The sequence below is a fragment of the Stegostoma tigrinum genome, chromosome X (assembly GCF_030684315.1).
Source record: "Stegostoma tigrinum isolate sSteTig4 chromosome X, sSteTig4.hap1, whole genome shotgun sequence".
In the NCBI taxonomy this organism is placed as follows: Eukaryota; Metazoa; Chordata; class Chondrichthyes; order Orectolobiformes; family Stegostomatidae; genus Stegostoma; species Stegostoma tigrinum.
This window is the reverse complement of record NC_081404.1, coordinates 11,248,889-11,274,239: the sequence shown is the minus strand read 5'-3', so window position 1 is coordinate 11,274,239 and position 25,351 is coordinate 11,248,889. Positions and strand designations below refer to the sequence as shown.

Here is a 25,351-nt window from a genome sequence, read left to right as displayed (position 1 = left end):
GTAAGTTTGCAAATGACACCAGAAGTGGTGGTGTAGTGGACAGTGAAAAAAGTTATCTAAGAGCACATTAAGATCTTGATCAACTGGGTTGAGGAATAGCAGATGGAGTTTAATTAGAGATAAATGTGAGGCGTTGCATTTTGGAAAGGCAAATCAGGGCAGGACTTCACAGTTAAATGGTAGGATCTTACAGGGTGTTGCTGAACAAAGAGGCCTTCCAGTGCAGATTCATAGATCCTTGAAGGTGAAGTCACAGGTAGACAGGATAGTGAAGGTGGTATTTAGTACACTGGCCGTTATTGGTCAGTGCATTGAGTATAGGAATCGAGATGTCATGTTAAGGCAGTGCAGGACATTGGCTAGGCCACCTCTGGAAGACTGCAATCAATTCTGGACCCCCTGCTATAGGAAGGATCTTGTTAAACTTAAAAGGGTGCAGAAAAGATTTACAAGGATGTTGCCAAAGTTGGAGGGTTTCAGCTACAGGGAGGGGCTGAATAGGTTGGGGCAATTTTCCCTGGAGCATTGGAGGCTAAGGGGTGACCTTATAGAGGTTTACAAAAAAAAAAATCATGAGGGGCATGGACAGGGTGAATAACGAACATCGTTTCCCCAGGATAGGGATGCCAGAAGTAATCAGCATTGGTTTAAGTTGAGAGAAGTAAAAAGATATAAAAAGGGACGTGAGGGGCAACATTTTCACGTCAAGGGTAGTCTGTTATGGAACATGTTGCGAGAGGAAGTGGCGGAGGCTGGTGCAGTTACAACATTTAAAAGGCATCTGGAATGAATATACGAAAAGAAAGGGTTTAGAGGGATATAGGCTAAGTGCTGGCAAATGGGACTAAATTAATTTAAGATATTAGATTGACCTGGATGTGTTGGACCAAAGGGTCTGTTTCTGTGCTGTGCAGCTCTATAACTATGTCTTCTCTGATGCTTATTAGCTGTTTGCCTGCAATTTACCTTCTTTTTCCTCAGTCACCACATCCAGTCTTAACTAATTACTCCACAGATACAAGGTGCACATAATTAAACACTGAAAAATTGAATACCACAGAAAAGGCCCTTTTGTGGCACAGTTAAGTTTTCCAATAGAGTTAGAGTTATTCTTTCTTTTGTTTCTATTTTAACCAGGGGTAAGAATAAAGCTTGTTTTACTTAAAGCCAGGTACTGTGACCAATCAAATTACACTTGGAGCACAACATCTTACACTTGCCTTTAAATAGAAGTTAGGGTCCAGCTGTTTCCTTGATACTCTGCAGAGGATCTGGACCATAACAGTGACGTCATTCCACGTGTCTGGCATATGTGGTTTGAAACATATTAAAACTAAAAGCACGTGTTTGTGGTGGGCATGATACTCTGGGTAGCATCAGAGAAGGGTATGGCTTCTAATATGAGTCAAGCCTGTCAGGTTTGCTTAAATCATAACCAACCAATTTAGAACTTTTTTTTTTACAGCATCACACAATGGATCACACTTATTATCTCAGATTTCCCCCAATATAGGGAGATTGTCACATATATTCGAACAACTGACACACAGGAAAGCGACTTTAAATCACAGCCTTGTAATTAAATTCATAGGTTGAAAAGGTGCAAGAGTAAAGTCACAAAGTAATTTGGACCAGCTATTCCAAGAGTGTAGTGCTAAATTACTTTAAGGTTCAACATTCAAGATATTAAATGTTTTATTTTAATTTATTTGTAGACACGCTTACACTTATAGATTTCTAAGTAGTAACAAAGGGGTTAGGCCTTTGCATGCTTCAGCCATGGGTTGATATAGAAGCCAAAAGCAACAGCAATTTGGGACATATCAAATGTCAAATTTTGAAGAGCACTATTACAGTTTGGTTTGAAGAAAGTACCTCAGTTTACAAGAACGAAATCAAAAATGAAGTCACTTTCCAGAAGCATACCGAAAAGTTAGGTGTCAGCCTGGTGAAATGATAACACAGAATTATGTACATGTCAAACAGTGAAGCAGCTTTTGACAAAGCTAAGCCATCCCGCAACCTATGGATTAGATCCAAGCTCTGCAGTCCTACCAGTCATGAATGGTGGTGGACAATGTTAAAAAAAAACCAACACAATATTCCAATCCTCAAATGATGGGGGAGCCCAGCACATCGGTACAAAAAACAAACCGTGCATCCAAGATAAAGCAGTCTACTTGATTGGCACCCCATCCTCCACCTTCAACGTTCATTTCCGTCACCACTGACGCATAGGGACAGCAGCGTGTACAAGCTACAAGATGTACTGCAGCAACCAACAAGACTCCTTTGACATAAAAACACTTCAAATAGAAACAGAAGTAAACCTTTCAACCCTGGAGTCTGCTCTGCCATTTAATAAGATCCAGGTCGATATCTTCGCAATTTGACTTCCACATTCCCACATACCTCCATAATCTTCAATTCTGCTGATTAACAGGAATTTCTCCACCTCTGCCTTAAAATATTCAATGACCTGACCTCTATCACCTTCTGAGGCAGAGTTCCGCAGTCACTTAACCCTAAAACAAAATCCTCATTTCTGTCCTAAAAGGACGACCTCTAATTTTAAAACAGGGCTCCCTAGTTCTGGACTCACCCAAAAGAAACATCCTTTTGATGGCTACCTTAACAAGGTCATTCAGGGTCTTATACACGTCAATCAAATCCCTCTCACTCTTCTAAACTTCAGTGAAAACAAGTCCAGCCTGTCCAAACTATTCACATAAAAGTCAATCTACACATCCAAATGATCAAAGTCAGTAAATTCTAGGAAATCTAGACAGCTCCTTCCAAATCCCTGACATTTACAACAAAGTAGAAAAGCAGCAGATGCATAGGAATACGACCATCCTGGAAGTTTCCTTCCAAGCCACTCATACTCATGATTTCGAACTAGATCTGGTACTGTTTCTTTACTCTCTCTAGTTCAAAATCCCAGATTTTCCTTCCTGACAGCACTGCAGGTGTACCTACATGGGCTGCAATTTCAAGGGGCCTTCAAGGGCAATTTAAGGATTGGTAATAAATACAAGTTGTGCCAGTCATAAGATTTATTATTTAATAGAATGTTAAAAATAAATGGGTGGATTAAAGCTGGAAGTTTGTTTCAACTAGTAGAGGCACTGTTTAGCCTCATTGATTTCTGCAGTTGACAAACTGCTGACAGCAGTGAGGTAGAATATTTGTGGGAGGGAATAAGAGTACTTGTGGCATTACTGTAGGTTTACAAATATATAATTTTAAATGCACAGAACAATTTGATTTTTAAATTTGGCTTTATTTTGTTGCAGAAAATAGCGCGGTCCCAGTTATGATTTTAGGTTTCTCCCAGACTCAGCAGCAAAGGCCTCTATCACAACAAAGTGGAGACTGACCTTACAAACCCAATAGCTGGTAATATGATATGACCCAATGGTTGAACAGAAATGAAAATGGTTGCTGTAATTAGGTCAGAATTGTTACAGGCTCTTGTGCTCTTTTAGCCTTTGGGCAATGAAAAAACAAATATGCTATCCCGACTCTGACTTAAAAATGTATGAAGCACAGAATAGATTTACTGTAAATACAATATAGTAGAAAGTCAAAAGAAAAGATTACGCTTGATTACAAACTTCACCAACCGCTACCTTTTCAGAATAAAAATGACTGAAATGTGATACTTACTTAACTTATACATAACTACACTGACACTTGTAAAACAAAACCTCGTACTTAAGGCATTTGGCCCACCTAATCTTTGCTTGTGCTTACATTTCACACGTATTTCCTTCCATTCCAACTGAACCTTGCAACATATTTTTCTACTCCCTTTTGTCTCATGTGGTCATTTAGTTTCCTTCTGAAAGCAATTAAGCCATTTGTCTCAATTATTTCCTGGGGCAGCATGATCCACAATGGCACAGAAAGTCATGTATCCAAATGTGCTCATGTCACAAAATCAGGCAACATTGCAATTTTATGCTATCACCTACAGTGTCTACAAACTGATATTGATAGATGAGGTGAACTGGCAAAACTGGCAGATGGAGTTCAATGTAAGCACGTGTGAGGGTATACCTTTTTGGACCAAAAAAGGATAAATCAGGGTAATTTCTAGATGGTACAACGTTCAATATAAAAGATGTCCAAAGAGATTTGGGGTGATGTTCAGGCGTGTAAATCTTTAAGGTGCCACAAACAGGTGCAGGAAATAAGTCAAGAAAGCTAATAGATTGCTGGCCTTTATATCTAGAGGACTGGAGTGTAAAGGTGCAGACATTATGCAGCAGTTTAAAAAAAAACCCTGGTTAAACCCCACTTGGAGTCCTGTGTGCAGATCTGAGCACTACACCTAAGAGCAGGAAAAAAAACCTATTTCCAACGGTTGGGAATTCCAGAACTCGGGGGCATAGTCTAAAAAATTTAGGGCCAGACCATTCAGGGGAGAAGTTAGGAAGGACTTTTACACACAGTGTAAGATGTTTGGAACTCTCTTCCACAAATGGCTGTTGATGCTGGATCAGTTGTTAATTTTAAATCTGAGATATGTAATACTTTTTGCTTAACAAAATAATAATATGGGCCAAAGGCAGGTATAGAGAGCTAGGCGACAGATCTCAGAAAATGGCAAAACAGGCTTGATGGGCTGAATGGCCTGCTCCTGTAACTATGTTCCCTCTTAAATCAAGTTGCTTCCCATTTCCATTTGTCAGCACTCGCATCTGAGTCACAGGTGTGTGTCCAACCTGCACTTGGGACTTAGCACAAAATTCTAGGCAGACTCTTCAGTACAATACTGACGGAATGCTGTACCATCCATGGTGGTGTTTTGTAAATGGTGACATTAAGAAGAGACCAGATTGGCCCCTCTCAGGGGGACCCGAAGAACTGCGGATGCTATAAAACAAAAACAGAAATTGCTGGATAGGTCTGGCAGCATCTGTGAAGAGAAAGCAGAGTTAATGTTTTGGGTCAAGTGACCCTTCCTCAGCTTTCCAGCAACTTCTGTTCTTGCTTCCAAAGTGTTTCCAGTGTCCTGGCCAATTGTTATCCCTCAGTCAACACTGAAAAAACAGATTATTTAGTCACATTAATATTGTTGTTTGTGGGAACTTGCTGCGCAAAAATTGGCTGCCATAGTACCTATATTGCATCAGAGACTAACTCCACTTTGGAAGTACTTAATTAGCCATACAGAGCTTTGGAATGCACCTTGTTCACAAAAGGTGTTATATAAATTGGATATTCAAATTTTTGGATTGAATGTGTTAGCATGCATCTTGTACTTACAGCCTGTAGTTTTGGATTCGCCTACGTGAAAACATTTCTTCATACCTATTCTGTCTAACTCATTCTTTATCAAATGTCTACTAGGTCACCATAAAGTCTTTTCTTTTGAGAAGACGAAACTCCAACTCATTCAAACTAACCCAACAGTTAGCATCACTTGGTTGACCTTGAAAACAGTGTTTGAGAACATATGCAGTAAGAGGCGTAGGTCAATCAGCTCCTCAAGCGTCCTCCACCATTGAATGATATTATGATTGAGCTACCACCTCAACTTCACTTTCCCCACACCCTCCACATGTCCCTCGATTTCTCCAAAAGATCAAAAATCTACCAATATTAGTCTTGAAAGGACTCATTAACGTAGCATCTACAATGCTCTTCTTAGTCCAAAATGATCAATCCCTTATGAGTTTGTACCCACCACCCAAGCAACGTTCTGTTTCCCCCTAGCTGGGGAATCTAATCTCTCAGTGCATATACTTCAATGAGATCACCTTTCATTCTTCTGAACACCAGATAATACAGACCCAATTTACTCGACCTTCCATCACCGGACAACCCTCTCTCCTCATCCCAAGAATTCATGTGGTGAGCCTTTATTGACCTTATTCTGAAGCAATATATCCTTCTCAGTGTGCACAGTATTCCAAGTATGGTTTTACCAAAGCCCTGCACAACTGTGGGAAAGCTTTAATGATCTCGATGAAGGAACTGTGGGCATTCTGGCTAAGTTTGCAGATGATACAAAGATAGGTGGAGGGACAGGTATTATTGAGGAGGTGGCAAGGCTTCAGAAAGATACGGACAGGTTGGAAGAGTGAGCAAAGAAGTGGCAGATGGAGTGGGAAAGTAAGAGGTCATGCACATTGGTAAGAAAAATAAAAGCATGGACTATTTTCTAAATGGGAAGAAATTCAGAGGTCTGAAGTGCAAAGAGACTTGGGAGTTCTAGTCCAGGATTCTATCAAGGTAAACTCACAGTCTGAGTCAATAGTCAGGAAGACAAATGCAATGTTGGCATTTATTTTGAGAGGGCTTGAATATAAAAGCAGGGATGTACTACTGAGGCTTTATAAGGCTCTGGTCAGGCCACATTTGGAGCATTGTGTTTGGGCCCCATATCTCAGGAAGGATGTATGTACTGGCCCTGGAGTGGGTTCAGAGGCAGTTCACGAGAATGGTCCCAGGAATGGAAAGCTTAACATATGAGGAATGTTTGGGGACTCTGGAACTATACTCATTGGAGTTTAGAAGGATGAGGGGGAGTTCTAATTGAAACTTGCAGAATACTGAATGGCCTGGACAAAATGGATGTTGGAAAAGGCTTCCATTGGTAGGAGAGTCTAGGACACAAGGGCAAAGCCTTAGAGTAAAGGGAAGACCATTCAGAACAGAGATAAGGAGAAACTTTTTCAGCTCGTGAGTGGTGAATCTATGGAATTTACTGCCATAGAAGGCTATGGAGGCCAGGTCATTGAGTACATTTAAGACGGAGATAGATAGGTTCTTGATTATCGAGGGTTACAGGGAAAAAGCAGGAGAATAAACAGTGGAGCAGACTTGATGGGCCAAACAGCCTAATTTCTGCTCCTGTGTCTTATGGCTTTCTTATTCTAACTTGCCATTTGCCTTCCTCACTGCTTGCTGCTAATTGCGTTCCTTATACAAGGACAAGTCTCTCTGAAGAGTACATATGAATAACTGAACAGTTTCATACCTTAAAAATATTCTGCTTTCCATTCCCACCACGAAAACGATCAGCTTCACACTTTCCCCACCAAAATACTCCATTTGCCATTTTGTTGCGCACTGCTTAACCTGTCGAAAGCTCCTTGCTGCCTATGCCCTCCAAAAGTTTACATTCCCATGTTACTTTTTAAGAAAAATCAGCAAACCTAGACACATTACCCCCAGTCACTTTGTCCAAGTCATTAACATAGGTTCGATGTAGCTGAAGCCCTAACACTAATCCCCATCACTCTGCAATTTAGTTCTATATTTATCCACAGCCTTCACTTCTTGACCATTAACCAATCCTCCATCCTGGTTAATATGTTACTCACAATGCTAAACTTGCATATTAAACTCCAGTGTGACGTTTTTTGGAAATCCAGATGTTATAGGTTTCCACATGCCTTGCAATCAAAATATATTTGTGAAGGAATACTGCAGTTGAAACGACATTTTCCATACTAGACAGTCATGTATCTCCACTCCAAAATACGGGACCGGGATTTGCCAGCGGTGTTGGGGAGGGGGGAGCTGGTTTGGGTGGGAAGAAACAGATAGGCAGATGGATGGACACATATGCAAACTAAAATCAACTATTACTAGCAACAATGATCTAATATTATTTTGTTATTTTTATTCAGAAGTATCTGTGGAGAGGGAAACAGTTAATGTTTCAGTTTGGTGTTCTCAAGAGGGGACCAATGGCTTTAAATATTACCTCTGCTCCTCTCTCCACAGATGCTGCCTTCCCCGATTTTTCATGCTCCAACATTTTCTGCTTCAAGTTAAATTCCAGAATAAACGTCCTTTCCCTTAATATATTCTAAATATTCACAAATCATTTCCCTCAACACAATTTTACGTCAGGTGGAGTAACACAACTGTGAAAGGAGTCGTAATATTTTAGGAACTTAAGTGGGTTGCAGAAAGACTCTGCTAAACTGAGCAATTGAATCTCAATTTTTTTTTCAGTTGACCAATAATTTAATAAAGAGAAACAATGGAAACATTTAATAAACTGCTTACAAGATTCTACATCATCTGCAGAAGCACTGTATATTGAAACACTTGAGGTTTCATTTACTGTGAACCGATTTAGGATGCCCTGAATAAGTGGGGTACTTTCCAATCTCTGAAGTGGAAGAAGTTACACACTGCTTCACTTGAAGAACTTTTACTTCAGCATGGACATGTTTAACCAAAATAAAAATGAACTTTCCATTATACTCCACATCTACAATTTATTATTTACAGATTTCTTACATTTAAGATCATGACTACTCTTACACTTAAAGCTAACCACACTTTTGTCCAAAGTAATTTTAAAATTTACAAAAAATGCATGTATCATTTGTAATCCAGCTGGCTTTATTTCATGAAGTGCGAGCTAGCATGGCTGTGTTCTGAAAAGTCAGACTTCTAAAAAAGAATGGGGGACTTCTTTCCCTCTCTCTCAGCAGCTAGTTTAACAGGAATTGTGGAACCTGCTCAATTGGCAAGAATGAAAATACCATAGCGATCTCTATTTGAGAACGGCACAATCAACTAGCACAAATCATTTCAATTAGTGCCTAAGGGCACATTTACATCACGGGACCTTACAAAAAATATTTCAACTGGAAAACGTTCCTCCTGTCGATCTCTTGCTTAAAAACATTACATGCAGTTTAGTTATTATGTGTCTACACTTTGGAGAAAAGAAACGACTTAGCCTTCAAATTATTCTTTTGACAGACCATACATTAACTTGTAATCTTATTGATTTTACATAATTTTGGCAAGCTCTTGGTGAATGAGAAATCACAGATAAGACTGTGCAACATGACAAAATATTCTCCTGAATCAAGGTATTCTTACAAAAATCTGGATATCAAACCAACATTACTATGTGCACTGTTCAATTCTAGAAAGTTATGCTCCACAAGGATATTTCCAATAAAACTGACAGCTCAAGAACCTTCATATTCCATCATGTAATTATCCTGCTTTAACAAAAATAAATGCAGATATGTCTGTTCTTAACCTTATAAACCATCAGACTTTTATTAAATATCTATTTAAGAATCACTTTTTCCACCAGGAGTACATCAACATACTAACTTTGTTCAGCAAGTCTATTCCATGTATTTACTACCCTACACGATGAAAAACGTCTCATTATAGTTTTGCCTCAGACTCAGCGTTATTCTCAAAGATGAATTCAGCATTTATGGATTTAAGACTTGGTTTGTGGTCGTAGCTGGGTGAGGGGTGGTGATGGTGGGCACCGCTGACCATTACATTCCAGTCTATCTTGCCTTTTCTTCTGCAAACACAAGAGGTAATTGAATCATATCCCAATATAGGAACTAACCAGGATATTCCCCCATCAGTTAAACATGTACTTGCTGCTCCCCTCCCCCACACCTATTTTGTGGATGCAGAGATGAATTGGAAATATACTGATGAGAATCAACTTTAAAATCAAGGTCTAGGAATCAAAATTGGCATCTTCCTCACCTTTTTGGATAAGAAGAAAGGAAGCAGTAAGTATACCAACAGAAGCAATATAGAACATGAAACATTCAAGAGAAGAATAAGTTGCACATTACAATTAACACTTTTTCTTTAATTCTTAAATAAATCTGATATATGCTCTGGTTAAATTGATTCAAAAAACATTTGCTTTGCTCATAGAATGGAAATCGAGAGAAAGCTGATTTTGTGCACCTTACTTCTACCTTAAATCCAATTCCATTGTTCTATTGACTGAATTTCTTCTTGGAACTTTAAAACAGCTGTTGTGCAAGGTAAGGTTAAAATTATTTTTGTGTAAGAAGTTCACTTTCCTCTCCATGTTTCTTACAAAATTTCACCCACGAACCTGCATGCGTTCGGAGATGTCCACTGAGTGCATCCCTTCTCCGACAGGCATAATTGCAGAATGGACATTTAAAAGGCTTCTCCCCAGAGTGTAATTTGATGTGCCGCAGGAGATTTCCTTTCTGTGTGAATGAGGCGCCACACTGGTTACAATGGAAGGGGCGTTCACCTGAAGAGGAAAGATTATACAGAAAGGTCAAAGAGCAAGAAAAAAAAGTATCTAAAGACATATTAGGCTTTCAACATAACACTTTGTATTTGTTAAAATACAAAAGGAGTATGCTGGAAAACACAAGATGTTCTAATTTCTGAAATTCAAGGTGATGCACATGACATTAGCAATGAAACTGACATTTTGGCAAGAGTAAACACAAATAATAATTGGTATTCATATAATGCCTTATCATGCTTTGCCTGGCATTCCAAAACATTTCACATACAATGGCTTGCTTTGCAGTACAATGGACACAACCATTTGACAAACAGCATTGTGCCGTAACGGAGGAGACAAATGACCATTTCATAGTTTTAAAGGTTGAACAGCAAAGGTTGGCCAGAATGCTTGATAAATTCCCTGTTTTTCTTCGAATAATGGATTCAGCATCCATCTGCACCAATGGAAGACGCAGACGGAGCCTTAGTTTAATGCCTCATCCAAATGGCATTTCTGACAATGCAGCCTGTCTCTCAAGTGCTGGAGGGAATTTAAATCCAGAACTCTGGAGCAAGAATTCTGCATAAGTCACTGAGTCAGTGGACACTGAACCAAAAAATGTCCAAGACACAACCAGTTTCAACCTTCAGATAATTTATCAAAATCGATTATCATACGAATCACCATTTTTAAAATCGCTTTGAAAGGATGACTAAAGTCTTGTCTATAACCAAAGATGATTAACTGTACATTCAGTTTAATGACACACTGATCAGATTGTCCTGCTTAAACTGGAAAAAATATGACAGTGCCTCAAGTCTGCTCTAGCATTCAATGAGATCCTGGCTGATCTGTTTACTCCAAGGTCCTAACTTTTGAGGAAGAGAGAGTTCCAAAGGCTCATGACTCAAAGAAATTCTCATCTCTATCTTAAATTAGCAACACTATTCTGAAACAATGGCCCCGAATTCTAGATTCTCCTACAAAAGGAAACACTGTTTCCACTTGCACCTTGTCAAGACCCGTCAGGACTTTATATCTTTAGTCACTCTTTAGTTTTCTAAACTCCGCCTGGTCTGTCCAATCTTTCTTAACGTAGCTTGCCCCCCATTTCAGATGCTAGTTTCGTAAACCCTCTCTGAACTGCTTCCAACACATTTATAAACTAAATTTATCCTAAACTAAACAGACCAATCCTGCACACAGAACTCCAGATGTGGTCTCACCAATGCTCAAAACATAGCTACTCTACTTTTGCATTCAGTTCCTCTTGCAATAAACGATTAACATTCCATAATTATTAACAGGGGCATAGAGTACTGTTATGCAGAATTTGTGTGAAGACACTCATCAGACCCCAGCTCAAGTACATAGTAGAGTTCTGAGTGTCACTGTTTAGAAGGGTGTGAATGCTTTGGAGAGAGTGGGCAGAAGTGATTTGAGAATGGTTCCAGGGTTGAGATGCCTCAGTTCTCAAGACAGATTGGTGAAGTTAGGTCAGTTTTCCTTGGACAGAAGGCAGCTATGGAGATTTTAATAAAATTTTCAAAATCGTGAGTGTTCTGGACAGAATAGACAGGTAGAAATTATTCCTACTCATAAAAGAATCAGAAACAATAGGACACAGATTGAAAGCAATTTGTAAAAGAAGCAAATGCAAGGTGAGCAAAAACACTTTCATACAGTGAGTGGTTCCGGTCTGGCATATACCGTCTGGTAGTGGTGTGGAGGTGTGTTTAATTGAAGTATTTAGTATGACACTAGATGTTTGTACGAATAGAAGTAGTAATATGCAAGGTTATGGGGAAAAGGCAGGAGAACAGCATTAACTTACAAAGCTCATTTGGAGAGCTGGTATAGACATGGTAGGCCAAATGGACTTCTTATGTACCATAACAATTCTATGACTAGCTTCTGTAATCACTTGCTATACCTGTATATTAACCTTTTGATATTCGTGAATGAGAACATCCGGATCCCTCTGCAAACTCCCATTTAGACATGCTTTTTTATTCTTCCTGCCAAAATGGATAATTTCACATTTCTTACATTATTCTTCATTTGGCAGACCTTTGCTCATTCACTTGACCTATCTATATCCCTTTGTAGCCTCATGACGTCTTCACAACTTACCAGTCTACCTATCATTGTGTCATCAGCAAATTTAACAACCTTGCCTTTCATCCCTTCATCCAAATCACTTCTGTAAATTACCTCGGATCTGATCCCTGTGACACATCACTGGTTAAATAAAAGGAAACCCTTGTGTGTACTGTTTTCTGTTAGTTGATCTTCCAAACATGCCAACATGTTACTCCCCCACATACAAGACAGATTCCCCCATATTTTCCGCAATAATCTGTGTCGTGGTAATTTATCAAATGCCTTCTGAAAATTCAAGGACAGTACATCCATCATTTCCCCTTCATCCACAACACATTACTTCAATAATTCCAATAATTTGAGTAAACATTGTGAAAGGAAAACAATATCATGCTGACCCTCTGATTACCTTGAATTTTGCTAAATGCCCTGCTACAAGGTCTTTAATGATAGCTTCTAACATTTTCCCCAATAACTGACACCAAAACTAACTGGCTTGTTGTTTGTTTTCTCTCTGCTTGATTTTTTGAGCAAAGAAGTTACAGTCACTATTTTCCAACTAGTGGAATCTTCCTCAAATCTAGGGAGTTTTTGAAAATTAAAACCAATGCATCAACAATGCCACTAAGCACTTCTTTTGAGGCCTTAGGATGAAATCCATCAGGACCAAGGGAATTGACATCACACAGTTCCAACAATTTACTCAGCATCACTTCCTTGGCGATTGTTATTTCCAGTTCCTCTCACCCATTTCCTAATTTACAGCTATGTCTGGGATGTTACTTGTATCCTCTATAGTGAAAGTTGATGCAAAATACCTTGTTAATTCCTCTGTCACCTCCTTATGTTCCATTCATGCCCCAGGCTCACTTTCTATACGACCAATACTCACTCAGTTAACTGTTACAGCATAGCCTAAGCAGTTTATAACATATACTAAAGACAACAGAAGGCAGATTAAAAAGTATCAATTACTATTTGATTGGAGATGTTGGTTGGTTCACTGAGCCGACTGGTTTTCACGCAAGCATTCGGTCTCCCCCAGTGACATCGTCAATGCTGTGTAGCCTCTGTGAAACGCTGTTGTTCTATCTCACTTTGAACTTACATGGTCTGGTCTGTCACGGTGGACAGTCTTGTTTGCATGAAAACCAGTCAGCTCAGCAAACCAACCAACAACTCCAACCACAACCCAAGCTGCAGATCTTTGTTAAAAGATGGAGTACTTTTTGATCATCAGAACAGATGCCCAGATCTATAAACATATGATTACAAAACCAGTTAAGGTTGCAGTCAGATACGGCCAGAGGAAAAAAATTAGCAAGTGAGAAGACCAAAAGAAGAGGTTTTAAAAAAAAATGGAACTCAAGCAGCGAAAGGCCCTCTCGGCTTCTTTGCCGTGACGCAGGTCAAAAATTGCGAATCAAATTCAAATGTCAGTAAACATACATTCTGCAAACACAGCATTCTGGTCATAAACAAACAAATGTAACTTTTACAAGTAAATTTTGTGCTCATGCTGAGAGACATCAATACTGGGAAAAGGATGGTGTCTGGTACACGCAGGTCTGATATTGTATAGGTTTGATACACCAATGCAATTCTCCACCCAAAATGTTCAATAGGTTTTAGCAAATACAATGCCAGCCTAGCATGGTTTTATATAATAGTATTATGCTTTTGCGTATTATATTTTTGTGGGTATGCTGCTGTAGTAGGTCGAGAAAGGAAAAAGAGAAAATGGAAGTGTAAAAGAACAAACAAAAAAGTACCAAGAACGGTTTCAGCAAAACCTCCAAGAACAGTCTCTGAAGGCCTCCTAAAATATAACTAAGCTGAGTTCTACACTCCTCAGAGTGGTGGGGACACAACAGTTCCATTAACCTGCTTCTACACTCACAGGATCCCAGGAACAGAAATAACTGGCTAAACGTCATGGCAAATAAATCACAAATGAGTTGCAACAACTGCCACCACAGACAGACTTTAAGCCCCACTACATGCCACTCCATTGCCTTACTTTTGTAAGCATACTTACCAGTATGACTCCTCTTATGTACCATTAGAACATTCGGTCCGATGCAGACCATTCCGCAAAGATCACACTTCAGTTTTCCATTAGGAAGGCGAATCCCTCCAGGAGAATGAGGTCCCTGCCCCGTGCCCTCAAAGAATCCTAGCGGGTCCGAAAAAGACACATCCACAATGACTGCTTCATCTTTATCACTAGCGCCATCCTCCTGTGTCAGAAGCCTCCCTGCCTCTTGATCGCTGTACATCTCAACCTTGATGGAGTTGGCTGCAAATGAACATCAGAAATGTCAGATGGAGCCATAAGACGACAGGGCTAGACACCAGGTATGTGGCGTTGTTCAAGACAGGCCAGGTGGCAATTGGTGTGCAGCAACTAAATTTTATGAACCCTAATGGAGCATCCTTAGCTTAACATTCGTAAGGCTGAAGCAAGAGATGACCCAATATTTTTAGACAACGCAGGTTAAATCTCATTTGGGAGGTCACTTACATAGTTTTATTTTGGGGGGACTATCCAATTCTACAGTACTGTTGTCCTTCAGCTTATGAGCACACAATGTACAAAGATGTATGAATAAAATTACAAATACAAATACATCGAAAACACACACACACACACAAACACACACTAAAGTCATTTTGTTCATTCAAGTCATTTATTAACAGCAATTATAGAAAGCCATTCCCTGAAATGAAGCAATAATTAGGATAAAATATGCAAAAGATCCACTCAAAGAATACATTTCAGAATGGACAGAATTGGCCTCTTGAAGAACAGTCAACGGTAAATTATAGGATAACGACGACCTGGAGTAACAGACAAACTGCAGCACAGCTACAATAACAGAAACAAAGGAGCAATGATTTAGAGAAGACTCAGGACAAGTAAATGCACTGAAAATGGACTACAGTTAAATAAAGCCACTTTGAAAAAATCTTCTCTTAACTGGCATGTTATTCTTCCCATGTCATCATCTTCCCAATAGCTTACCAGTGAACTCTCTCCTTCGTGAATAAAAGAAAGAGAAAACTTACACAAGATGAATGTTACCTTCCAGCAATCTAAGTATTTGATTTAAATTCCTCCATTTTTAGTGCAGTACTATTTATATTTTTGTTCTGGTCAAAGTACATCACTGCTGGGAAACTAGACACCACCCACCCCCACCCAACATTTTGGTACCCCTGTGACATGCTGCAGCACTCATGACATTAATAGTATAGAAACTTGCAAATTTACACTGTGTACGCTACCCCAAATAAGCAGCGGGGTAAATTATCCACAATATCAACACTGTTAAAATAAAATGTTTGGAATAGTTTTGTACTTTGGACTTCTCCCTCTTAAATAGTTAACACTGCTCAAAAGTCCTGACACACAAGGGGACACAGGAGACTTTCACTCCTGCAATCTAGACTCTGCTAAAAGCCAGTTCCTGGAAGGAACAGCAACACTTCACCTCCAAGAGAAATTTGAGACATAATCCATTAGCAATAATCCAAAGGTTTGGAAATACACCATTACAGGTTAAATTGCTTAGAAGAACACTGTTTCTCAGAGTTGCCATTTATCATCAACATTTATCTTTCAGTCAGGAAACTGGCCACTTTGGAGTACTGCTTTCTCCACAATAGCTATCATGGCCACTCCTTCCCACATTTTAACCTGCCCACCCATCCCCTGGCTCCCTTTCCAGCCCCACATCCTCCCTTCCATTCCATTTTCTGACCCATCCTTTCAGCCACCAACTGGATTCATCACTCCCTTCGACCAAACCAGGTCATACCTACCACCAGTGTCCACCTATCACCACCGTTTCACTACCACCCTACAACTCTGCCTAGCCCCCACATCCAGTTCTGAAGAAGTGCTTAGTGGCATTGTTGATGCATTGGTTTTAATTTGCAAAAACTCCCTAGATTTGAGGAAGAAAATTCCACTAGTTGGAAAATAGTGCCTGTAACTCCTTTGCTCAAAAAAAATCAAGCAGAGAGAAAACAAACAACAAGCCAGTTAGTTTTGGTGTCAGTTATTGGGGAAAATGTTATGTCATGGATAAACACGGGTTTGCAGAAAATTCCCTTTATTGTCCCACTAGCTGCCATAGACACTTGATGAGGACTTTATAACATCTGGATGTCAGTCTAGAAACTCCTATGAGATTCATTCTCAAGAGTAACCAAGTAGTACAATTAAGAGCCTTATTCTAATCTCCTACAACATTTGATAATTAAAAGAAAAACTTCTTTGAATTCAATCAGTTAACAAAAGAAAACGATTTAAAGCCAAGCTAGAAGTGGTTTTCAAGTAAAAATATTACCTACTACTAGAAATTTATCTTTCCTTCAAACTTGAAAGTTCACTGCCAAACACTACAAGCAGTGAGGGTGTCAATGAAATTACATGCATAACAATACTAAATTTCTAACAGAGGAATAAAAATGCAAGCTCTTGGAATTTACACATCTTTCTAGCTGTCTAGGAGAGCTTTTCAATTTAAAATTCAGGGACTAAATTCACATATACATTCAGTTTAAATGAAAAGACGACACTGCAGTAGATTCAACTCCGAAATTAAAATGATATTATTGTGGATGAAGTGTAGCCATGCAATTTTGTCATTGTATCAGAGTCCAAGTTAAGCAGGATACCAACTGAAAAATCAACAAACCATTTCTGCAGTACAATTCCCACAATCCTTGGCCTTTCAGTTCTATGAATGCAAAAATCAGTCTGAATGAAAAAAGACTTCATACTTTGCGCATTAAAATGTCCAATTCAAAAACTGTCATGGCAACGTGCGCATTTACCACGGTAGCAGACCACTCTGGTACTGCAGTAAATGCCTACTGAGAACCAACTGGAACTCTCAAAGATAATGAGCAAAACAAAAAATTGCCATTTAAAATGCAGGTCATATTTTCCCTCTTCATTTATTTCTTTCTTTTTGCTTCTTTTCAATTTGCTGGTCTTGTGAAGATGCCAGCATTTCCTGGGATGTGGTTTTAAAGTCATTAGCCTTGTTCAAGTGGCTATTTGTGTGAAAGCTTGGATGATAAATGTGAAGTTAATTGGATCTTTTTTCTCAAAAAAAAAGAGGGATGCCAGGGAGGATGAAGGAAAGTATTAAGGGGATGAGACAAAATGAATCCCACAGCTGAGCTCAGTCACCATCTAGGAGTGGTTGGAGCAGGAATCATGGGTGGCTTTATCCCCCTCCTTGGCCCAGCAGTACAGAGGTTTGCAAACCTACTGACGATTTCACGATATGGCACAGACTGAGTGTCTAATCTGGAACCTTCTGTTTTGTGTAGTTTTGTGCTACGTCAAGCTGTATACAGACCCAGTACTGCAGTCAAACAGCGGGTTGGAAGAAGCCAGACAGCATCTGGAGGAAAGGAGAAGTCACATTTCGGGTATTACCCTTCTTCAGAACTGTATGTGGGGGCTAGGGAGAGTTGCAGGGTGGTAGTGAAACAGCGGTGATAGGTGGACACTGGTAGTAGGTATGACCTGGTTTGGTCGATGGGAGTGATGAATCCAGTTAGTGGCAGAAAGGATGGGTCAGAAAATGGAATGGAAGGGAGGATGTGGGGCTGGAAAGGGAGCCAGGGGATGGGTGGGAAGGTTATTTGAAATTGGAGACCTTAACGTTGAGTCCGCTGGGCTGTAGGGTTCCCAGGCGGAAGATAAGGTGTTGTTCTTCAAATCTGTATTGAGTCACTGTGACACCGGAGGCGGCCAAGGGCATACATGTCAGAGGGTGGGGTTGCAGTTGAAATGGGAGGTGACTGGGATGTTAGGTTTGTCGTTGTGGGTGAGGTGAAGATGCTTGGTACAATGGTCACCTAGACTACATTTGGTCTCACTGACTTAGAGAAGACCACATCGAGAGCACCAGATACAATAGATGAGGTTGGAGGAGATGCAGGTGAAGCTCTGTCTCACCTGGAATGACTGTTTAGGGCCCTGAATGGAGTTGAGGGAGGTGGCTTGTGGGCAGGTGTTGCATCTTTTACAGTTACGGGGGAAGTTACCAGGCAGGTTGGAGTGGTTGGCAGGGAGTGTGGCGCAAACTAAGGAGTGGAGTAAGGAGTACTGCAGTCACTGGTCAAGACCATGTCCATTTTAAGTCTTATTCCTTCCACTGTGCACACACCATTTTGAGGGCTAAAAGGCAACTAAGTGACATGTTCCAAAGCTTTAGTGACATTTTTCAAGATGGAAAGTATTCCAAGAAAATCTTAGGTCAAGTCAGCTGCCTACTTCACTTCTGCTGTTGGGAGGTTCTAAAGATGGAGCACAGAACACACTGTACAATATACTTTTGAACTTCAAACATTGCCCCTTCTGCATACCACATTTGAAAACACAGGCCCATTAATGCTAAGTTGGGCATTTTTTTTTGTTAGACATTACTAAATTGGAAAATATTACAGAAACTCACCATGAAAATATCAATTTGGGTTCTGTGCTTCTTATACTAAATCATAAAAGTTTACCATTCCAAAATATACCCATATATTTGGGCTATCAGACCAAAAGAAACCAAATCTTAGGTTTTATACAATACCGGCGTATTGGAAAGTTTACACAGTGCAGTGCATATTTTCACTTTTTTAGCATACAGACCAAATAGAAGCATTCAATAAATTAGTACATAAATTTGCTGGACTGAACGCCTGGTCAAAATTCCGACCTGGCAAAACACTATGCTCACCCACAGTTCCTCAGATAAGCATTAAAACTAACTTTGGAGTTTTTCAAACTAAGGTAATTTATTGGTGAAGAAGAACATTCAGCCCAACTATCCAGAATGGCCAAATGACTCCCATCCAATTGGATCTTAAATGATTCTGTGACTTTTCTCTCCGAATCTTCATCTAGGATTCCAACTACAAATTGATCATCACGAAGAACGTCCTAATCTCAGTCCAAAAGTCACCTTGTGCTAGCTTGAACCAGTGATCCCTTGTAATTTTAATTCAGTTGACACTTTCATATTTTCACATTATTTATTAATGCATATCTATAAGATCATCTGTTGAGAGTGGCCCATCAAGGCTGAAAAGCCTAAGTTTCTCATTTCTTTCCTCACAAATCGGAGCAGCATGGTGGCTCAGTGGTTAGCATTGCTGCCTCACATCGCCAGGGACATGGGTTTGATTCCACCCTCGGGCGAGGATGTATGTGGAGTTTGCACATTCTCCCTGTGTCTGCGTGGGTTTCCACCAGATGCTCCAGTTCCCTCCCACAGTCCAAAGATGTGCAGGGTGGATTGGCCATGCTAAATTGCTCATAGTGTTCGGGGATGGTGCAAGTCAGGTGGAAAGGGAGGTGTGGACTTGTTGGGCCGAATGGCCTGTTTGTTTCCACACTATAGGGACTCTATGATTCTAAGTTACGCCACTAGTAATATTTTACAGCTTTTCCTCAAATGAGACAGCCAAAGAGGAGAACAAAAATGGAAAAAAGACAGAAGGGTGGAAAAGAGGAATTAAATTACTTTTTGTTTTTGTGGACTTAAACTTCCAACTAAGCCAAAGCAACTAAAGCTATTGCAACAAGATTTAACATGAAAACGTAATCAGTTGCCCAAGTTAGCTAAATTATGGGCACACTTGCAATCAACCAATAAAACGTTATGAGAAATAAAGCAAACTTGACATACTTGGAACAAATACAGTGAAATCAAGTTACCAATGACAATGTTCTTTTAGGTAAATTTGAAAAGAAACAATGCCATGATCAGTTCAGACTGTATCAGTTGCATCAAATCTCAGCACTTTTATGTTTCATTGTACAGTATAAATTATTTCACATTAAGGAGGCCTTAACAACAAATTAAGATGAAATTGAAGAGGGTAAGTTATAATCATTTGTCATTTGATTGCCCATGCAATCTTTCAAGTGATCAAAATTTCTACACCACCCTTCTTTTAGGGTAGAGATTGCACATTTGCAAATTTCATGACTGAATTTAGTCACTGAATCCTAGATGAATCCACCGGGAAGAATCTGACCAAAGAACAACCTATTTGCTCTCAACACAGATATCATACATTTTCAAGTTGGGTGGGAAGATTTGGATGCATTTCCTAGAAAACAGATCCCAACATCTGTGTCAGAAGTATTCCAAAGACATGTTGTTCTGTCTAAAAAGGCTTGTACAATGTCACATGTGGAAGACACTCTTTGGTTTAGCATGCTTCAATTCGATAGTGTTATAACACTGTTATAATACTCCTTATGAGAAGTAATAAGCCTTCTGCCATGTTAGCTGTTTTTAAGCTGACAGGTTTATTCCTTTACCCGAACATTGGATCCGTAGCTTATGTCAGCTTGGCTCAGCAAGAGTATTTTATATCTGATTCAAAGGGTATTAGTTTAATTCCATGGAAAGAATGGAGCACGTGAACTAGGCTGACATTTCAGTGTAGTACTCACAAGATGCCACGTTGTCAGAGGTGATAGCCTGTGGATAAAATGTTCAACTGAAGCCCCCTCATGTGCTGGCTCAAGCTATTCAGGTGGACATCAAGGGTTCCATGGTAATCCTTGACAATAGGACATTTAGCAGGAGGACATTAAACAGATTGTTGAGCACCTGTTTCACTGAAGTCCATCAATTCTCACTTTGCACAATTCACTGTGTCAGTTGCCTATATAAGCTCTGTACTTTAAAGCCATTTGTTATAAATTTGAGACATTTCCAAGAAACACAAGACATTACATGATTGCAAGTTTCCAGTTTTGTCTTTCATGCTGCTGATACGAAACAAGGAAATGAGCCTGTTGCACAGATTGAAATTGGCAGATACAATGTCGTGGGTATCAAAGCTTCACATTCTACTGTGCAGATGGACGGCGGGGGTGGTTGTGTGGGCCTTGTTAGTAAAAAAAAATTAAACTAAAATCAATAGCCAAAAGTGATATCAAGTTGGAAGATATGGAATCTTTGTATGTAGGGCTGAGGAACCACAAAGGAGAAAAAGACCCTGCCATGAGTTATATACAGGCCTCCGAGAAGAAATCAGGATGTGGGAAGGAAATAAATCCAGAGACAGAAAAGGCATGTAAGAATGGCACTATTACAGTAATCATGGGGGACTTCAATATCGCAGGTGGACTGGGAAAATCAGGTTGGTAGCGGATCTCAAAGAAAAGAATTCTTGGAACATCTGTGAAGTTTTTTTTGGAGCAGCTTATGATAGAACCCACTGGGGAACAGACAATTCTGGATTTAGTGATGTATGAAGACTTGCTTCGGGAGCTTAAGATAAAGGAGTCCCCTGCAGGGCAGTGATCATAATATATTATGGAATCCATCCTGAAGTTTGAGGGGGAGAAACTGGAATCAGATGTAACAGTGTTACAACTGAGTAAAGGTAACTGCAGAGACATGAGAGAGGAACTGGCCAGAGTTGATTGGAAAGGGGAGCCGAACAGGGAAGATGGTAGAGAAACAATGGCAGGAGTTCCCGAGAGTAATTTGGGAGGAAGAGCAAAAATTCATTCCAAGGATAAAGAAACATACTAAGGGGAGGATCAGGTAACCATGGTTGACAAAGGGAGTCAGGGACAGTATAAAAGCAAAAGAAAAGCATACAATGTAATGAAGCTTAATGGGAAGCCAGGGGATCAGGAAGCCTTTAAAAACCAGCAGAGGATAACCAAAATCAGCAAGAAAGGGGGAGAAACCGATATATGAGGGCAACCTAGCTAGGAAGACAAGAAGATTGCAAGTGTGTTATTTCAAATATCTAAAGAAGTAAGAGAGGGGCAGAAGTAGACATTGAGCACTGGAAAATGAGGCTGGAGAAATAGTATTGGGGAACAAAGAAATGGTGGTGGAGCTAAATAGGTACTTTGCATCAGGTTTTCATAGTGTAAAGCATTAGCTGCATACCAGAACTTCGAGAGAGTCAGGGGCAGAAATGAGTGTCGTGGTCATCACTAAGAAGGTGCTAGGGAAGCTGAAACGGTCTGAAGGTGGATAAATCACCTGAACCAGGTAGACCATAGCCTAGAGTTCTAAAGGTGACAGCCAAGGCTGAGATTTGATTTTTCACAAATCATAGGCCAGTTAGCCTGACCTCAATCGTTGGTAAGATTTTAAGAGTCCATTATAAAGGAAGAGATTGCAGAGTACTTGAAAGTGCATGGTAAAATAGGGCTGAGTCAACATGGCTTTATCGAGGAGAGATCATACCTGACAAATCTGTTAGCATTCTTTGAGTAATGAGCAAGTTAGACAAAGGAGAGCCAGTGGATACGAGTGGCAGCAGTGGAGGCTGCTTAATAAGCTAAGAGGCCATGCTGTTCGGGGCAAGGAATTGGCATAGGTAGAGCACTGGCTGGCTGGCAGAAGGGAGATAGTAGGGATAAAGAAGTCTTTTTCAGGATAGCAGCTGGTGACGAGTGGAGCTCTGCAAAGGTTCCATGTTGGGGCCGCAACTATTCACGTCAGAGGAATAGTCCATTTTTAATGGGTTTTATATTTATATGGGTGTAGTCTACTTTCTAAATGGGGAAGGGCTCAGGGAATCTGAGGCACAAAGGGAATTGGGAGTCCCAGTTCAGAATTCTCAAAGTTAACATGCAGGTTCAATAGACATTTTGGAAGGCAAATGCAATATTAGCATTCATTTCAAGAGGGTTAGAATACAAGAGCAGAGATGTACTGCTAAGGCTGTATAAGACTCCAGTCAGACTGCATTTAGAATATTGTGAGAGCAGTTTTAGGCCCCATATCTAAGGGAGGATGTGCTGGCATTGGAGGGTGTCCAGCGGAGGTTTACAAAAACAATTCTGGGAACTAAGGGCTCATCGTATGATGAATGGTTGAGGACTCTGGGTCTGTACTCAATGGAGTTTACAAGGATTGGGGGCAGGGGGTCCGATTGAGACTAACAGAATACTGAGAGGCCTGGATACAGTGGATGTGGAGAAGATGTTTCCACTGGTAGGACAGACTAGAACCTGAGGACACAGCCTCAGAGTGAAGGGATGACCCTTTAGAACTGAGATGAGGAGGAATTTCTTCAGCCAGAGAGTGGTTAATCTGTGGAACTCATTACTGCAGAGGGCTGTGGAGGCCAAGTCATTGAGTGCATTTAAGACCAAGATAGATAGGTTCTTGATTAGTAAAAGGGATCAAGGGATTATGGGGAGAAGGCAGGAGAATGTGGTTGAGAAGCTCATCAGTCATGATCGAATGAGGAAGCGGACTTGATGGACCTAAGAGCCTAATTCTGCTCCTAATGACTACTGTTTGTGGTGGTCCGAAGTATCAAGTGCTGTCTGTAAGCAACTTTTCCCTGCATCAAGCAAGAAATTTTAAGACAGCAGGCCACAAACATAAGCCCACTTTCACCAGTGCAGTGGCTACAAATGAGGCTTTGGCAACTGTTCAAAACCCCAAGCCGTTGTTAATACAGAAATAGAACACAGAACAGTACAGGCACTTCAGCCCACAATGTTGTGCCAAACCTTTACCCTAAATCTAAGGTCTATCTAACCTCCACCTCTACCTTATATTATCATCTGTATGCCTATCTAATAGCCGCTTAAATGCCCCCAATGAGGCTGACTCCACTCCCATCTCTGGCAATGTATTCCATGCACTGACCACTCTGAGTAAACAGCCTACCTCTGACGTCTCCCCTGTATCTACCTCCACTCACTTTAGAACTATGTCTCCTCATAATAGAAACCTCCACCCTAGGAAAAAGTCTCTGGGTGTCCACTCTATCTATACCTCTGATCATCTTGTACACCTCTATCAAGTCACCTCTCATCCTTCGTCATTCTAAACAGAAAAGCCCGAGTGCTCTCAGACTTTCCTCGTAAGACCTTCCCTCCAATCCATGCAACATCCTGGCAAATCTCCTCTGCACCTTTTCCAACGCTTCCACATCTTCCTGTAATGAGGTGACCAGAACTGGGCACAATACTCCAGATGTGGCCGAACCAGGCTTTTGTATAGCTGGAGTATAACTTCACAGCTCTTGAACTCAATCCCTCTATTAATGAAAGCTAACACACCTTACGTCTTGTTAACAAATCTATCCACCTGGGTGGCAGCTTTCAGGGAACTGTGAACATGAACCCCAAGATCCCTCTGCTCCTCCATGCTGCCAAGAATCTTCCTGTTAACCCTGTACTCTGCTTTCAAATTTGTCCTTCCAAAATGAATCACCTCACACTTTTCAGGGTTAAACTCCATCTGCCACTTCTCAGCCCAGCTATGCATCCTATCAATGTCCCTTTGAAACCTAGAACAGCCCTCTGCACTATCCACAACTCAACCCACCGTCATACCGTCTGCGAACTTACTAATCCACCCTTCCACTCCTACGCCCAAATCATTTACAAAAATCACAATTAGAAGAGGACTCGGAACAGATCCTTGTGGTACACCACTCGTAACTGAGCACCATGTTGAATATTTTCCGTCCACTACCACCCTTTGTCTTCCATCAGTCAGCCAATTCTGAATCCAATCTGCCAAATTTCCCCCTATCCCATGCCTCCTTACTTTCTGCATGAGCCTACCATGGGGAACCTTATCAAACGCTTTACTTAAATCCATGTATATCACATCCACTGCTCTACCTTCATCCACATGTTTGGTCACTTCAAAGAATTCAACAAATCCATGCTGACTATCACGAATCAAACTGTGCCTTTCCAAGTGATCATAAATCCTATCTCTCAGAGCCCTTTCCAATAATTTGCCCACCACCGACGCAACACTAACTGGCCTGTAACTTCCAGGGTTATCCCTATTCTTTTTTGAACAAGGAAAAGACGTTTGCACAGTCCAATCTTCCGGCACTATACAAGTGGAGAGCGAGGACAAAAATATCATCTCCAAAGGCCCTGCGATCTCTTCCCTCGCTTCCCATAGAATCCTTGGATAAATCCTATCAGGCCCAGGGGACTTATCTATCTTCAAGTTCCTCAAAATTCCTCATACATCTGCCTTACTAACATTGATCTCCTCTCACCTACCAGCCTGTTTCACACTGTCCTCCTCTACAACTAGGTGCCTCTCAGTTGTGAATACTGAAAGAAAAGTATTTGTTAAGGACCTCTCTTATCTCTTTAGGCTCCGTGCACAAATTCCCTTTACAATCCTTAATCGGGCCTACCCTTTCTCTGGTTATTCTCTTATTCCTTATGTATGT

At 40.5% G+C, this 25,351-nt stretch overlaps 1 protein-coding gene across 7 annotated transcripts in view; it reads right to left on the bottom strand.

Annotated features, from left to right (window-relative positions):
• ikzf4 (IKAROS family zinc finger 4) overlaps positions 1-25,351 on the bottom strand; it is a 187,109-nt gene that overhangs the window by 49,780 nt on the left and 111,978 nt on the right. For 6 of the 7 annotated variants that reach the window (XR_007246696.2, XR_007246694.2, XR_007246695.2 and 3 more), the window contains 2 exons: positions 14,163-14,423; positions 9,869-10,036 (listed from right to left, as the gene is read on the bottom strand). Coding sequence is in view for 4 of the 7 variants with exons in the window: in XM_059643389.1 (XP_059499372.1) it covers positions 9,869-10,036; positions 14,163-14,423 (429 nt within the window). In the remaining 3 variants the exon portion in view is untranslated. The remainder of the gene's footprint in view (positions 1-9,868; positions 10,037-14,162; positions 14,424-25,351) is intronic. The other variant, XM_059643390.1, reaches the window with a different exon arrangement.